We start from the raw sequence: 17,244 nt of genomic DNA, 5'->3' as shown, positions 1-17,244 counted from the left end.
CCTTCTGCTTGTGAAGATGCAGGATTACAGGTGTGTTGAGTAGAAGCCAGTTCACTGTACAAAAGTGAAATTCACCTGTGGTGTCCCGCCCACTTTTTCCTCAGGCCCCACCCACCTCTGACATGTGCCCCCCCAGGCTTCCCATGTGACTCCCCTCTTACGCTTCCCCCACTGGTCAGAGTTAAAGGACACATCCTGGCAAGGCGGCTGCAAGAGGCCAGGCGAAAAGGCTCTGAGGGCCGCATTCTGACCCCCAACCCTTGCCTAAGGCTCGCCATCTCTCGGTCTAGAATGGTGTTTCCCAAAGTGGGTGATACCACCCTGTGGTACTGGTGTGTGTGTGTGTGTGCTGGAACCATCCAGGGGGCCGGTAGTCACCTCGGGTGCAATTCGCGGGCGTTGAATAGAAATAATGGGGTGGTGGAAGCATAAAAAAGAGAAGAGAATTTTGAAAAACCGTTCGTACATGTTTCATCTGTTGTGTAACGCTTACCGATGTAATGTAGAGTTAAAGTCGCAGTAATTCTTTTCCAAAATAAGTTGATGGCTGCACAGCAGGTTCATAATCCTTCTCTTTAGGATTATTTTTAAGGTTATTCATAATGTTCATTTTAAAATGATCCTTTGCTGTCCTAATTTTCGCATGTAATGTGAATGTTGTCAGGGTTGATTTTAATAAATAATTTGATAATTTCGAACTTCAAGGTCTTTCTTTACTGTGTTTTAGGACGTGGGTAGAAAAATAGATGCATAGAAGAACGCAAATTTGTCACTGCATCTTTCTGCTTGCTCTCATAAAGAAGGTAGATTTCGGGGGGCGGGCGCTGAGTACCAGTAATTCTTTTTTCCTGAAAAGGGGGCTTTGGGAACCTCTCGTCTACAGAAAAAGGCTGTTCTGATATGGTTAGACCACAAGATGGCAGAAAAGAGGCAGGGAAAAGCCTTTCCAACATACTGTACCAGCCTCAATGAAGATCCGGAGGATTAAATTCTACAGCATCCTTTCCCTGGTCTCCCCTCTCTGTGAGTTTGGAGGAATTCCCACTCTTACCACAATAGGCCACAAGGGTGGGGAGAATGTCTGGAGAGACCTCTAAGGTCCCATTCATCAAAATGGCCACCAATTTGGCTTAACCATGTCTGGAAGTAGAGCAAAGTGTTACACATTGCCATCTGTATAGCAGCCTGCATCAGGCTGGTGCCCTCCAGGTGTGGCTGGGCTTAGGAATGGCGGAGTCTTGGAATAACAGACTCATAGAAGTTGGAAGGACCCCAAGGATCATAGAATTTTACAGAGTCGGAAGGGAACACGAGGGTCACAAAACTGAGAAGATCTATAATTGAGAAGATCCATTGGGGGCTCACCAAATTTTGGGCTAGCACGGGGTGCCATATTTTGAAAGACTGGCAAAGTCCGCCCTTGCCCTGAGTTTTGCTGAAACTCGCCTAAACTAAAAGCGAGACCGGGGAACACTCTACGAGCAAATAAGAGAAATGAATGGAAAGTTTGCAGCCTAAATAAATGACCAACCCTACTTTTCCATTTATCTTTCAAACGTTTTATTTAATTGTCTGCCTAATACAAAAGTATTCATATCCCCACAGCCGAGCCCTTAAAAAGGGGTCCCCAAAATGGCTTACATGAAATATAAAAGACAGAAACAACCCCCCCCCCCAAGACACACACAATGACAATGACAACGAAAGTGCTCCATCACACATGTTCTCTTGTTCTAATCATTACAACGGTCCTGCAAGGTAGGCTGGTGCTATCATTCCCATATTATGCTCAGGGGAAACAGAGGCTGAGAGCGCGGCTTGCCGATGTGGCTCCTTTCCAGGTGTTGTAGATCATAGCTCGCATCATCCCCTGCCCAGGCGCCAGGGATGATGGGAATTGTAGTTCAAAGCCTCTGGAAGGGGTAGCAGATCAGACAGCCACCCTAAGCCCCGTTTACCTGGATGTTAGGTAAAGGTAAAGGGACCCCTGACCATTAGGTCCAGTCATGACCGACTCTGGGGTTGCGCGCTCATCTCGCATTATTGGCCGAGGGAGCTGGCGTACAGCTTCCAGGTCATGTGGTCAGCATGACAAAGCCGCTTCTGGCAAACCAGAGCAGCACATGGAAATGCCGTTTACCTTCCGGCTGTAGCGGTTCCTATTTATCTACTTGCATTTTGATGTGCTTTCGAACTGCTAGGTTGGCAGGAGCTGGGACTGAGCAACGGGAGCTCACCCCGTCACAGGGATTTGAACCGCCGACCTTCTGATCAGCAAGCCCTAGGCTCAGTGGTTTAGCCCACAGCGCCACCTGGGTCCTACCTGGATGTTAGCCCCACCAAATTCAGTAGGACGCGCTTCTGACTGAGTCGGCACGGCTAAGATTCAACCGTGAGGCTTTTCTGATCTCTGGCTCATCTAGGGACGCTCCCTTGACATTTGCCTCAGATTTTGGCGTCCCAGATGATCTGGCCCCGTTTCTAAAGTGGAACAGGCCTGGTACTTCCTTTCTTCGCTGTTTCCAGAGTTTCTGTGTGTGCCTTGCTTCCAACCACGTCCGGTAATTTCCTGTCCGGTTCATCCCTCCCTTCTCCATGCACACTGACCGTGAAACACTAACAATAAAGCAATCTTGATGCAATTGTGCGCTGCTCTTTTTTTGGGGGGGGGTTGATTCTCCTTTTACTGACACGCAGGTGCAGTCTGAGCACACTAGAAAACCGCTGCCCCGAAAACCGTCTCAGTGCAACGGCACTCGCGCCTCCTCTGCATTGCCTCGGTGGAAGGGGTGCAGATAAACTGGGGGTGAGCTCAAAGACGCACTGATCCCACTTTTGATTCGCTGCATTTCTGAATTGTGGAGGCGCTGAATGCATAGCAGGGCAAACTCTCAAGAACAGCAAAGGGACAAAACAGGCAACTGATTCCCCGCCCCCAATGCTACATCCAGTTTTCAAAATACAGCAACTATTTTGTGACACAGTTTGCAGGAAAGAATAAAAATGTGAAGGAAAATCTCCTTGACGTATCTAAGAATAGCCCTATGAACTAAACCACAGTGTTAAATGCTAAATTCTGTAAAACTCTGGATGGGGCGTCATTTCATAGAATTTTTTTTATTATGTATTTTGTGTTTTTATATTATGGATTTCTGTTGTAACCGGCCTGAGACCTGTAGGTATAGGACAGTATACAAGTATAATAATAATAATAATAATAATAATAATAATAATAATCAGTGCTTCTTTCTAAAAAAAAAGTTTAGGGGTACTCTCATTTTCCTACTCATATTGAAATACTGCCCTTCAATGAGGCCAAACCTAGATTCACAAAATGTTTAGGGGTATGCGCACCCCTGCGTATCCCCAGAAAAAAAGCACTGAGGAGAAGAGGAAGAGGAAGAGGAAGAGGAGGAAGAGGAAGAGGAAGAGGAAGAGGAAGAGGAAGAAGAAGAAGAAGAAGAAGAAGAAGAAGAAGAAGAAGAAGAAGAGGAGGAGGAGGAGGAGGAGGAGGAAGAAGAAGTTGGTAGCCCTTAATCGCCAAAACAGCTTTTCACGATGTCTCTCTCTCTCTCTCTCTCTCTCTCTCTCTCTCTCTCCCTCTCCCTCTCCCTCTCCCTCTCCCTCTCTCCCTCTCTCTCACACACGCAGCCAAGCAAGCATACAGGTCCAAACAGAATTCTTCCTCTAAGAATCATATCCAAATTCTTCCCAGTTCTTTTTAGAGGACCCTGGTCAGTTATGACTATTTTTTTTGGAACATCAGTTTATCTGCAGAGCTGGCAAACTCTGAGATGCCAAACGAGTGCAGGGATCGCCAATATGGCGTCTTCCCAAAATGGTTCGACTACAACTCCCATCAAATGGCTTTAAAAGAGGATTAGATGGCAAATCCACAGAGGAGGAGGAGGAGGAGAGGCCCAAAGAAGGCTCCTGGCCATGATGGCTGTGCTCTGCAATGCTTCTGAAGACCAGTCGCTCTCCACCGCGCGAGGGGAGAGTTGCTCCTGTGGTCGGATCCTGCTTGCGGGTTTCCTACAGGCATCTGTTTGGCCACTCTGAGAAGAGGATGCTCACCTAGTTCAAAGTGGTGGTTCCCTAGAAACCCGAGGCCTTTCTGTTAGGTATAATTGGACCACAGCTTCCGAAGGAATTGTTTCATTTGTTTATGTATTCCGTGGCGGCGGCAAGAATAGTCTGTGCAGAAAAATAGAAAGAACAGGAAGCCCAACGAAAGAAGAATGGCTTATGAAGATGACGGGATACGCTGAGATGGTTAGACGAAGTGTGAGAATTAAAGAACAGAGCGAAGAAAACAGTTCTTGAAGAACGGCAATGTTTTGTGGAATATTTGGGGAGGGAAATCACGGTTATGTTAAAGCGTATGCTTGATGGTTGGATGGGAAGTCAACGGAGATATGTATTCTGATGGTTGTGTAAAAGAATTTGTAAAATTTGAAAAGTTAATTAATTTTTTTTTTTTAATATAGACGGGCCCTTGGCCTGATCCAACAGGCTCTACTCATGTTCTTACGGACTGCACTGATGTGTCTACTCCGGACAAAATTTGTGCACCTTCAGCCTTGGCAAAAAGCTGTGGATCATTCAGGGCTTCTGTTCTCAATGGTGTTCTTGTGCTTTTGGAACCTCGGAAACTGGCTTATTCAGAGATGCCCTTGTTGCATCCACTTCAAGCACCGCCTGCCCTGTCTGAGTGGCCACAGTTTCGGACAAGAGCGTCTCCCAGCCCCAGTGGCGCTCAAGCTCCTTGCACGGAGGGCAACAGGCGGGCTTTGCTGTGCCTCTGCGGCAGTCGCTCCTAATGGAGGTCCACCTGCTGGTTGCCGCATTCTCCCTCTCAGCCCAGCGAGCGCTTCATTATTAGCCTGGCGCAGGGCCTTCTTGGTAGTGGCATCCTCCCTGTGGAATGCCCTCCCTTCAGATGCCAAGGAGATAAAAGAGCTACACAACTTTTAGAAGACACCTGAAGGCAGCCCTGTATCAGGAGGTTTCTAGTGCTTGATGTTTTTATTATGTTTTCAGATGCTGCAGGCCGCCCAGAGTGGCTGGAGAAACCCAGCCAGATGGGCGGGGTATAATAATAATAATAATAATAATAATAATAATAATAATAATAATAACAACCATCACCAGTTATATTAATGGTTGTTCATTGCACACCTTCACCCCCTTTTCCACCAGTGGCAAAATTGCTCTGGAGATCAATGGTGGGTGAGAGAAGGTGGGTTGGTGATGTTACAGGTACTAGACATGATGTGCTGAGCTCTGCCTGCTCTTCAAATGAACACAGGAAGCTGTTAGAGCACAGGTCCAACTAGCTCAATATTGTCTCTCCCACCCCTGTTTGTTTAGTCGTTTAGTCGTGTCCGACTCTTCGTGACCCCATGGACCATAGCACGCCAGGCACTCCTGTCTTGCACTGCCTCCCGCAGTTTGGTCAAACTCATGTTCGTAGCTTCGAGAACACTGTCCAACCATCTCGTCCTCTGTCGTCCCCTTCTCCTAGTGCCCTCCATCTTTCCCAACATCAGGGTCTTTTCCAGGGAGTCTTCTCTTCTCATGAGGTGGCCAAAGTATTGGAGCCTCAGCTTCAGGATCTGCCCTTCCAGTGAGCACTCAGGGCTGATTTCCTTCAGAATGGATAGGTTTGATCTTTTTGCAGTCCATGGGACTCTCAAGAGTCTCCTCCAGCACCATAATTCAAAAGCATCCATTCTTCGGCGATCAGCCTTCTTTATGGTCCAGCTCTCACTTCCATACATCACTATTGGGAAAACCATAGCTTTAACTATACAGACCTTTGTAGGCAAGGTGATGTCTCTGCTTTTTAAGATGCTGTCTAGGTTTGTCATTGCTTTTCTCCCAAGAAGCAGGCGTCTTTTAATTTCTCCCACCCCTACCACTGGGTATTTGAGCCTGAGACCTTCTGCATGCCAAGTGGATGATTTGCCACTGAGCTACGAACCTTTCCCTGATAGGAGAAGCCTATACTGTAAAGCTGGATCGTTCTTTTCTGGGACTCGCACTGGGGCAGAAAATGGTCCATGTGGTGGTGGGGGGTTTGTTTAGGTTGGCAAAAGCTCTTTTCAAGGATACTTAAAAACATGGAAATCTCCAGATCTCCAGTCTTCCTTTCCAAGTGGGTCACTGTGTTAGCCCATGACAAAGAATAACAGGGGCTGCTGCAACTATGATGTAGAATAAAAGGCGAGAGGTATGTATGTGTGTGTGGGGGAGCCCCCTGAACCTTGGTGTCACATGGGGCACAACTGAAATTTGAGACCCCAAGTCAGCCACTACTCCCTGTTTATAAGTAGTCTACCACTGAGGCTGGAATGAGTTGAGGACAACAGGAAGGATGGGCAACTGCCTTCATTTCCCCTGAGGCCACTTTGGAAGACAGGATTCTAGAAGCCAAGCCTGATGAGGAACGGTTGAAGGAGCTGGAAAAGAGAAGGCTGAGAGGAGACATGAGAGCCATCTTCAAATATCTTAAAAGGGCTGTCACATGGAAGAGGGAACAAGCTGGATTCTCCTGCTCCAGGGGGTAGGACTTGAACCCATGGCTTCAATAAACAAAGAAAAGAGATTCTGACTGGATGAACTTTCTGACAAGTAAGAGCTGTTTGACAGTGGATTGGACTCCCTTGGGAACATACTCCCTTGTGGACTCTGCTTAGTTGAAGGTTTTAAATCAGATGTTGGATGGCCATCTGTCATGGATGCTTTGGTTGAGAATCCTGCATTGCCAGGGGTTGGAATAGATGACCCTTGGGGTCTCTTCCAACTCTACCATTCTGTGATTCTATGATTCCGGAGCAAATGGCCCTTTGGTCTGATCCTGCAGGACTCGTCTTTCCAAAAAAAGGGAGTGGGCAATATCACAGAGCAGGAAAGGTCTTGCAGTGGTTGCCAGCTGTTCCAGCTGAGTGGAGCCTCTGCATCCAGAGAGAGTCTACCTTGAGATAAAAGGGGAGGTCTATCACCTTTGTGAGCCTCCCCAAACCCCACCGGGGGCCTTAAGAAGACTGATGTGGGTGTGCCTTGCCCCACGCCAGGAAGTCTTGCCGTATGTTCTCTAGGTAGCTCAGCAGCAGACTCTTAATCTCAGGGTTGTGGGTTCGAGCCCCATTTTGGGCCGGTTTCCTGAATTGCAGGGGGTTGGACTAGATGACCCTCGTGGTCCCTTCCAGCTCTGTGATTTCCCTATGATTCTATGTTCTTAAAGCTATCCTTAAAAACCGACCCCAATTTGAAATCAAGAGAACCTTTAATAGAAAAAAAACAAAACAAAACATCATCCTCCGCGCTTTTCTAATTCTTATAAAATAGGTTGGGTTGCAATCCTCCCCCCACCAAATTTCGGCCTCTCCCCACCCTCCCCGCAAAACACACATACACTCACTCGTGATCGATCGATCGATCGATTCAAGAGCTAGAGAAAAAGCACAGTGTTTTAAGAAATCGAAACGGAAGTCTTCGAAACGGAAGCAGGAGGAATGTGTTTGTGTGCGTATGAGAGAAGGGGAGGAAACAGGGCGGTTAAGATTACAAAAAGAGGAGGAGAACCCATGTTTGGAAGACCCCAGAAACATTTTGTGCGTCCACTGAGTCACAAAGGCAGAAGGACACCAGAGCCCCACACCCACCGCTTTCTGCCCAATGACCTTGTATTGGAGACAGGACACATGAGACTCCCCCAGTTCAGATCGGATGGGCTGATTTCCAATGTAACATCGCTTCAACTGCCCACGTGCAAAGTGCTTCTGTCATTCCCCCTTTATATTACATTTGGAATTGCATCAGCGAAAGCTCCCTTTGGTGTGTTGGTACCACAGATTTTATAGGACCTTATAGGAGACAGTGAGCTTGCTTGTGGTGAGTTAAGGAGAGGCCTGTAGCCTTGTTATTTCATTTTACAGCTTTTTCAAACCCAGAAGCTGTTCACTCTATTGCCGGGGGAAAGTGGAATGTTCTGTCTCTCTCCGACATTAGATTCCACCACCACCCCTCTCTTTTCACTGTCTGTCACCTTACTTTTTAAAGAAAGATTTAAGTAATATCAAAAGAACCCTTTAAAAGCTGTTAACAGATCTGCTATTGTGCGGTTGTGAGGATCCGGTTAGGAATTGTGTGCCACTATTGATGACACAGGCACTAGCCAATAGGTGCCTGGTAGGTCACCTCCGTGGTGCAGTGGCAGTTGCCGGTGCCCAGTGCCTGGGGCACATGCAACTGCAACCCCACCCCCGAGCAAACGGGGTCACACTGAGCCGCCTGCCCGCCCATGCAGCGGGGAGCCCAGCCAGCTGACGCAACCCTTGGTAGGCACAGAGGAGTCCCGGGCCAGGCCACACTGGGGTTGCCTGCGTGGGGGTGCCTTGTTTGTGCCCCCTCAAAAATTGTGCGCCTGGGGCAAATGCACCCCTGGCACCCCCACGCTACACCCCTGGGTTGGCTCCCACTAAGTTCTAGACCTCTTGAAACGAATGGGCTTGCTCCTTAATTTCAGTGCGTTTACTCTGAGCCGGATTAACATTAGATACAGCCCACAATATTTATTTCTTTATAACAGGGGTGGAGAATCTCTGGTCCAGGGGATGGATGTGGCCCTCCAGGCCTCTCCATTTGGCCCCTGGAACTCTCCCCTCATTGACCCTCGTTCTGCACCTTGCTTGGGTGTGTTTTTTCTGCCTAGGATGCATCCTGATGTCTTGGTGACAGGTGGAGTGTGCGTAGAAACCAGACAATTGCATAAAAGTAAACTTTGCACCAATTGCTCTATCCACTCCAACCCCCCCCCCCGGCCTCACCCAACAGTGGCATGTGGCCCCTGGAAGCCATCCCAGCAGCAAATGGGGCCCTCAGGATGAAGTCTCTGCTCCTACTTTAAAACAGGTCTTAGTCTTTCTTCCAGGAGACAGAATGGGGTTTGGAAGGAGAGCAGGGGGGGGGGAAGAGGAAGCACACATGTGCCACTCAGACCCCCTTGCACTTATGTATGGCTCCAAAACATGTTAAATCCATATATATAGTTTTATGAGAAATGGGCATTTGCCAGCATTTCTCTCCAGTTTGGGAAGAGAAAAGGCAAACGAGCAAGTGGAGTGGGAGACTGTCGCCTGTGAGGTCCCCATTTGGAATCAAAGGACGATAGAACCGTACAGTTGGAAGGGAACCAAAGGCCCATCTAGTCTCACCCCTTGCCAGGCTGAATGTTGAGACCGTGGCGCAAGATGGCTCCCGTGGAGGGCATGGTTAGGGACCAAACAGCTGACGTTGGAAGGGAGGGAAGGGATTCTATTTTTCTTTCTTTTTTAAGAGATTGTTGTGAATTTGCACAATTTCTACATGGGATTCCCCTCCCACCCAGTGCTATTTTTCAAGAAAAAGAGGTGCCGGAACTCACCATGAACGCCTCCCTTGTTCTTTTAGAATGGCAACGGCGTCCGCCTGAGAGGTGCCGGAACTGAGTTCCAGCAAATTCCGGCTGGGGGAGGGGAAAAAAAGCCCTGCTCCCACCCTCTCCTTATACAAACAAACAAAAGAAACATCCCCAGCTTTGCATAATGTTACACTGGAACCGGGTTCGGAATCCGTTTTCTGTACCCGACAAGTCTTCCGCGGCACGGGCCCATCTCAGCGGACTTGGGGAGGTCTGTGTACAGGGCTTTCCAGAAAAAAGCTCAGAGGGGAATCGGCCACACAATGGCCATATATGAGTCCATGGGTGCCCCCGGTGCGCGAGCCCGCCCCCCTGAATCACCCGCTGTCCGAGGATGTGTGAGGGGCAGTGGAGGGAGACTTCCGCCGGCGGGTAGGAGTCCAGCAGGAGCGTTCGGAGCTGTTGGAGGTGCCGCAGGTGCGGGGCAGAGCCCGCTGCTGCTGGCGTATGGCTTGGCTGACGAGGCTGGGGAGCGCGTGCAGAGTCAGGCCCAGCATGTCAATCTTCCCCTCCAGGGCACTGATGCGCTTCTCGAGGTCCTCGTTGCGCTCCTGCAGCTCTGACACCATGTCGTACATGACGTTCTGCGTCTGGCGGGAAGGGAGAGGAAAGGGGGAAAGGGTTGGCGGTCGCTGCACCGGAAGAGAGTGGGGCAGCTCCAAACTTCCTCCTTGCCACCACCACCCGGCCCCACTTATTTATAGTAACACAATAGAATAATTTATTATGATGATTATTTATACCCTGCCCATCTGACTGGGTTGCTCCAGCCACTTACAGTATTTCTCTGCACATTCTGGGAGACCAGGGGGAGGGGAGCTGGTCACAGCAGAAGGGGGAGACCACCAGGACTCTTCATCAGCCTGAATCATCTCTGCCTCTTGGCCTCCCTCCTCTCCAGCCTCTGCTTCTGCCTCTGATTCTGGACTTCTCTCTGCCACAGACTCTCCCCGCTCACCAAGCCCTGTTACCTCTTCTGCTTTTAACACCTCCTCTTCCTGCTCCTTCTCCATCTGACCACTCATTGTTGTCCTACCACCAGCCCCCTGGCTGGCTCTGAGCCTTCTTCCCCTGAGGGTTCCCTAGGGCGTTCGCCAGCTGGTGCCTCTCATCCAACCAGTCCACGACCCTCCCTCCCTCCCTCCCTCCCTCCCTCCCTCCCTCCCTCCCTCCCTTCCTTGTTCTGTCCACTTTGGGAACCAATGATCCAGCTCAATAATATTTCCACTGACAGCAGGTAACAGCTCTCCAGGGTTTCAAACAGGGGGACATTCCCAGACCCTTCCAATATCAGGGATTAAACCTGAGAGCTTTTCCCTGTAGAACAGACTCTGCAACTTCCCCTTATAAATAAAGCAAGAGCCTAGTAGTCATGATTCTGAATAAAGGGCTGGCTACCTTTGAAATGGATTGCATTGAGCAGGGGTCGGCAACCTATGGCCCATGGGCCACAAGCAGCGCACGGGGGTCGTTTAACCGGCCCACGAGCCACCCCCGAACTGAGCCACCCGCTTGGCAAGTATAATAATAGTAATAATTTATTATTTATACCCCGCCCATCTGGCTGAGTCTCCCCAGCCACTCTGGGCAGCTCCCAATTGAATATTAATACAGCATTAAATATTAAAAGCTTCCCTAAACAGGGCTGCCTTCAGATGTCTTTTAAAATTAAGATAGTGGCTTATTTCCTTGACATCTGATGGAAGGGTGTTCCACAGGGCGGGTGCTGCTACCGAGAAGGCCCTCTGTCTGGTTCCCTGTAACCTCACTTCTCACAATGAGGGAACCGTCAGAAGGCCCTCGGCGCTGCTCTAAACTGGACATTTCTGCAGCGCCAGAAATTGCGTCTGTGCATGTGCAGACGCCAAAAAACGTGTCTACAATGCGCTCTACGTGGGGCTACCTTTGAAGGTGACTCGGAAACTACAACTAATCCAGAATGCGGCAGCTAGACTGGTGACTGGGCGCGGCCGCCGAGACCACATAACACTGGTCTTGAAAGATCTACATTGGCTCCCAGTACGTTTCCGAGCACAATTCAAAGTGTTGGTGCTGACCTTTAAAACCCTAAATGGCCTCGGTCCAGTATACCTGAAGGAGCGTCTCCACCTCCATCATTCTGCCCGGACACTGAGGTCCAGCACCGAGGGCCTTCTGGCGGTTCCCTCGTTACGAGAAGCCAAGTTGCAGGGAACTAGGCAGAGGGCCTTCTCAGTGGTGGCGCCTGCCCTGTGGAACGCCCTCCCAACAGATGTCAAAAAGGAAAACAACTACCAGACTTTTAGAAGACATCTGAAGGCAGCCCTGTTCAGGGAGGCTTTTAATGTTTACTAGATTATTGTGTTTTATTCTTCTGATGGAAGCCGCCCAGAGTGGCTGGGGAGACCCGGCCAGATGGGCGGGGTATAAATATATTATTATTATTATTATTATTATTATTATTATTATTATTATTATTATTATTATTATTATGCAGACGCTGGACATCGCGGAAATCACAGAGTGAACTGGCCCAGGCGAGGTAAACCTTGCCGACCCCTGGCATTGAGCATCTACCGCAAACCTTGGGTTATAACACCCAAGGTTATTACTTCAAGCAGAGACCCAAACATTGCTTGATGTTTCCATCACCCAGACGTGGCTCACCTTTGACAAATCCACGAGGGTGTTTGCCTGGTCGTTGAGCTTCCTCTGTTCCATTTTCACGCTCCTCAACCTGGAAAGCAAAAACGATAACGGGAATTAAAGATGAGGGGAGGCGGGCACGACGTTGGGGTTGCACGAAGCAGCGGTCTGCAGGTGGAACAGACAGGAGATGAGAGAAAGAGATTCCACCACCACCGTAGACAGACATGCACACAATTCCAGATCCCGCCTTGCTGGATCCAAACACACGCACACCCACCACGCATGCAGGGAGCCAATGACACAAGACCATTGGCTTGGGTGGAGACAGCTTAGAGAAGAGCCCTCTTTCAGCATGGAGTGACCCTCCACCTCTAGGTTTTCGGGGGACTGGCCAAGACCTTCCTGTCTTAGCTGAGCCTTGGAGGTCAGCCACTCAGCTTCTGAGAAACCCTGTTGGGTTTTCATCCCACTAGAAAATTTAGAGACCCCCCTTACCACTTCCAGGGAATTGATGCTGCTTTTAAATATTAGTCTGATTCACCTTGAGAGCTGTCTTCTGGGCTCGCATATTGGTTTGGGGGCATGGATCAGGTCATTAAAATGCAAAGTGGATGGATGTCTCTTCTAAAGCATCTGGAAGGATTCAGGGCAGGGCAGGTTCTGCAACCACATCTCCTCCCCGCTTGTCTCCCAGAACCAGGAGAGGCATGAAAAGGGTGGAGAAGAGGTTGGCTGATGACAGGAGCAGTCTCTGATTGCTTGGGGGTGGAAGCCCTGGAGAGGAGGGGGTGGGAACTTTCAGTCTTGGCAGCTGAATTTTATGGAGGAGGACCACCGGAGATGAGCTGCTCTCCTCATCAGGCCTGGAACTCAGCCAGGTCTGTGGAGATGGTGTTTTTGCTAATTGAGGTGTTTGGGGATAACATCCATAAAGAATTGCAGAAACTACTAAAAATCTCTTTTAATAAAAAACCAGAAGCTTATCTTCTGGGGATTACAGGTCTGGATTTTACTCAAGAAACGAAGGATATCTTCTTATACAGGTGAAACTCGAAAAAATTAGAATATCGTCGAAAAGTGCATTTATTTCAATAATGCAACTTAAAAGGTGAAACCAATATATGAGATAGATGTATGACATGCAAAGCAAGATATGTCAAGCCTTGATTTGTTGTAACGGTAATTATTTGTCATTAGGCGGGTCAATTATAAATGGAATGTAATTAATGAAATGTAATAGCGGTGTTTATTTTTGTTTATCTTTGTATTATTGTAACTATTTGTTTTATTTCTGTGGAATTTCCAAAAGAAAGCATTTGTGAAAATTAAAAGAAAAATAAAAAATAGTAAGTTGCATTACTGAAATAAATGCACTTTTCGACGATATTCTAATTTTCCCGAGTTTCACCTGTAAATCCACCTTTGAACTGTGTGGTTACTGACCGGCACATTCCTGTGACAGTCTGAAGGATGGATTCAATGGACCTTTCCCAGCCTGGCTTATCAGGAAATTGGGAAGGCAAGGGTGGGGCGGGAGAGAGAATCATCTCACATTTTCCCTGAGTCATTTGAAGATGCTCACGCTAGTGTTTACAGTCCTTAAACGACTCAGGTCCCAAATATTTGAGAGACTGCGGACTCTCATGTGTTAAGAACATAGTAAGAGGCCATAGGGGACCATAGAGACCAACCAAATGCCCATTATGGGAGACTCTCAACCAGGACTCAAACACAGAACCAACTTTCCCTTCTCGTGGGTTTCCAGTATTACTGTCTAGTATTACTGTCTAGGCCAGTGGTTCCCAACAGGGGGTCCGTGAGCTATGCCAGAGGGGTCCGCCAGATGCTATTAGAATAAAAAATATATTAAATATATTTCGTATGATAACAGATTTTTTGTTTGGGCCGCTTCCTGCATGAGCAGAGTCTAGCGCAAAACTAGAATTAGATAGAGGCAGTAGTTCTGCTGTATGCCGTTAGGTGGCGCTTTACAAACACTACTGTTTTGCAAAGAGGCAGCGCACACATTCTACTAACGCTCACCTCCCCAAGATGCTTTGTGCACGTCGGCTTCATTTGTGCGCTACTGCGCAGGCACCCTGTCTTCTCCATTCCCCTCCCTCCTCCCTGGACTCTTATAAAAAGACTCTTAATTTGGCTCTCACTTTTTAATTTTAGGATTAGGAATTAATGGGGGTCCTTGTCACAATAGCGGCTCGATGAGGGGTCCTCGAGAAAATTTTGTTGGGAACCCCTGGTCTAGGCAGTGCATAGCCATTGATGCTAGTGGAAAACACAGCAGAGGTTGCCCTTTGGCCTGCAGAAGTTTTTTTTTTTGGAGGGGGTGGCAGTTTGGGGAGGAAGATTGCCTTCTCTGTGGCGGCCCCTACACTGCGTAGCTCCCTCCCCACAGAGATCTACAAGGCACCTTCATTGCCCAGCTTTTGTCACATGCGGAAAATGTGCTGCGTTATCCAGGCACCCCAGTTGCAGTTTTGATTGGGTTTTTTAATGTCGCGTTTACATGGTTGTGGCCTGCGGAAGGGAGGGCTACAATAATAATAATAATACTAATAGCAATAGCTAAAGGTAAAGGACCCCTGGGTGGTTAAGTCCAGTCAAATTCGACTATGGGGTTCGACGCTCATCTCCGCTTTCAGGCCGAGGGAACTGGCGTTTGCCCACAGATAGTTTTTCCAGGTCATGTGGCGAGCAGGATTAAACTGCTTCCGGCGCAACGGGACACTGTGTCAAGTGCCAGGGCGCACGGAAATGCTGTTTACCTTCAGAATAATAATAATAATTCAGATGGGATCTGCCAGGCTGTGATGGGCAGAGCAACGATGACATTGGATGGAGCAGTTTAATAATAATAACAATAATTTTATTATTTAGACCCTGCCAAGCTGGCTGGGTTCCCCCAGCCGCTCTGGGCTGCTTACAGCACTTATGGAAACATAGTAAAACGTCAAACATTAAAAACTTCCCGATACAGGCAGGAGGGTCCATGTGGGTGCTGTGAGATGGAGACATAATGACGCTCCCACTTATGGATGGGTCCAGAAAGCCCTCCCGTTGCTTGGACTCTAAATCAGAGCAACGTCGCGAGACACAGGCAAGATGGAAACAGCTTGTGCTGAGAGATGGGAGGGAAGAGAAACACAGCATTTGCAAGTTGGCAGAGGATTGGCATGCTACGAACCCCCAAATTTCTGACTCTCACTCTCTCTCTCTCTCTCTCCTCTCTCTCTCTCTGTCCACATTTCAAAACGGAGAGAAATTTGGGTTAGCCGAGGGCTGGCCGGAGTGAAGCGAGGTTGGGATGTGCACCTTTGCGTGCGTAACTTGGGCATGCGTGTGTGTCTGAATGGGGCCGACGTTGTGGCCTACCGGAGGAGTGGAGACAAAGACGGGCAAACCATGCATTCAAACAAAAGTTTTGGCGGAACAGTAACTTACTTCTGGGCTCTGCAAGGGCGGGGCGGGGTGGAGGAGGGGGGAGGGAACAGAGACAAAACAACAGCACAGGTTTAAATAAACATGAGAGAGAGGAAAGCGGGGGGGGGGGGTTTCACACCGCCAGACAGATACCGCCGTCTCTGCTCCCCAGAACCCACAGATACCCACCCCGGAGTGGTCAAATTGTGGGTCGAAGTTATGAAGATAGCCAAAAGCCCAGCACACACCTGGCATATACAAATGGGGGGGCATTGCCAGCGACTCCCTGTTATGCACAGGAACATAGGAATTCATCTTATACAGAGCCAGACCCGCTTCCCCAGTCCATCTAGTTCAATATTGCCTGCACTGACTGGCAGCAGCAGTGGCTCGCCAGAGATTTCCATCTCTTACATGAAGACAGCATGCAGACCCTCCAAGTGTCCCTGTTTTCCAAGGACAGTCCTGGGTTTACAGAAGCCGTCCCGGTTTCTGATTTGACCCTGGAACATAGCTGTCAAGTTTTCCCTTTACTCGCGAGGAAGCCTATTCAGCAGAAGGGAATTTCCCTTAAAAAGGGGGAGAACTTGACAGTTAGGCCCTGGAATGTCCCGCTTTTCCTTAGGACGCCCCTGTTTTCATCGGGGAAGTGTTGGAAGGCATGAGATTGAACTTGCATCCTACTGTATGGAAGACTGCTGAGCTGGGGGAACAAGTAAGATTCGGGTCCTTTGTTCACAAAGGAAGTTGCCTTCCACCGAGCCGTCTAGGTCAGTATCATCGGCACTGGGTGGCTGAGCTGGGGAAAGCGCCGAACTCTTGAGAGCGCCACCAATCCCACTTCTTTCAGTTTGGTGACACCTCTCTCTCTCTCCCTCACCCACCCACCCAATGTGGTCCGACATTACTGATAACACACTGCATGTAAAACACTGTAAAAGAAATTCAGGGACCCACAATTTTGTCGCCTCAAGTTAATTTTGACGGCACAACCCCCTGCAAGTTCACACACTCTGGTTGGCTGGCTGACAAACCATCTCGTCGTAGATCGCCTTCGACGCAAGGGGAGGCGAGGGAACCTCGACGTGCAAGGAGTATTTTGGTGCAATTGTGCGTGCCGTCACACCAGAACATCTCCCTCTCCTCCCCATGTTGCATCGATGCACACAAGCAGATGGTTAACACGGATATGGGAGGGGGATTTGAAAAACACAAATGATTTGAAACACATGGAAGTCTGTTTGGCCAAGGCGGCAGCTGTCCTGACCGAAAATCTGGCAAAGGTGCTGTCCAGGGTCTTGGAAGGTAAACAGAAGAAGATGCACTTCTAGACTTGGGTTGTTAGGAAATCTAGATATGGGGCATGTTTTTTTTTATCAGATCCACTGACCATGATGCAGAGGAAGCTTGCAATCCTTGTCTAATGTCACTCAACCACCAGCAATATTGCCTTACCCCAGATACAGCTATACTTTTCCAAACCAAGTCTGAAGTCTCCTATGTATATTTTGCTCTGAGAGGCTTTGTTTGGCCAGAATCGAGTACAGTATATACCTCCAAAGTTAACACTAAATACCAGACCCTCCAAGTCCCCCTGTTTTCCAGGGACAGTCCCAGATTTACAGAAGCCATCCCGGTTTCTGATTTGATCCCGGAATGCCCCGCTTTCCCTTAGGACGTCCCTATTTTCACGGGAGAAATGTTTGGAGCGT

At 48.7% G+C, this 17,244-nt stretch overlaps 1 protein-coding gene across 2 annotated transcripts in view; it reads right to left on the bottom strand.

Moving 5' to 3' along the window:
• Positions 1–5,108: 5,108 nt before the first annotated feature.
• The window catches only part of KCNN1 (potassium calcium-activated channel subfamily N member 1), a 68,754-nt gene continuing 56,618 nt past the window's right edge, over positions 5,109–17,244 (bottom strand). The window contains exons 8-9 of one of the 2 annotated variants that reach the window (XM_035120689.2): positions 12,113–12,182; positions 5,109–10,056 (exon numbers count right to left, since the gene is read on the bottom strand). In XM_035120689.2, coding sequence (XP_034976580.1) covers positions 9,784–10,056; positions 12,113–12,182 — 343 coding nt within the window. In that variant the 3' untranslated portion in view covers positions 5,109–9,783. The remainder of the gene's footprint in view (positions 10,057–12,112; positions 12,183–17,244) is intronic. The other variant, XR_004692861.2, reaches the window with a different exon arrangement.

Source organism: Zootoca vivipara, chromosome 6 (genome assembly GCF_963506605.1).
Source record: "Zootoca vivipara chromosome 6, rZooViv1.1, whole genome shotgun sequence".
Lineage (NCBI taxonomy): Eukaryota > Metazoa > Chordata > Lepidosauria > Squamata > Lacertidae > Zootoca > Zootoca vivipara.
The sequence above is the reverse complement of the archived record's forward strand: the minus strand, read 5'-3'. Positions and strand labels throughout refer to the sequence as shown.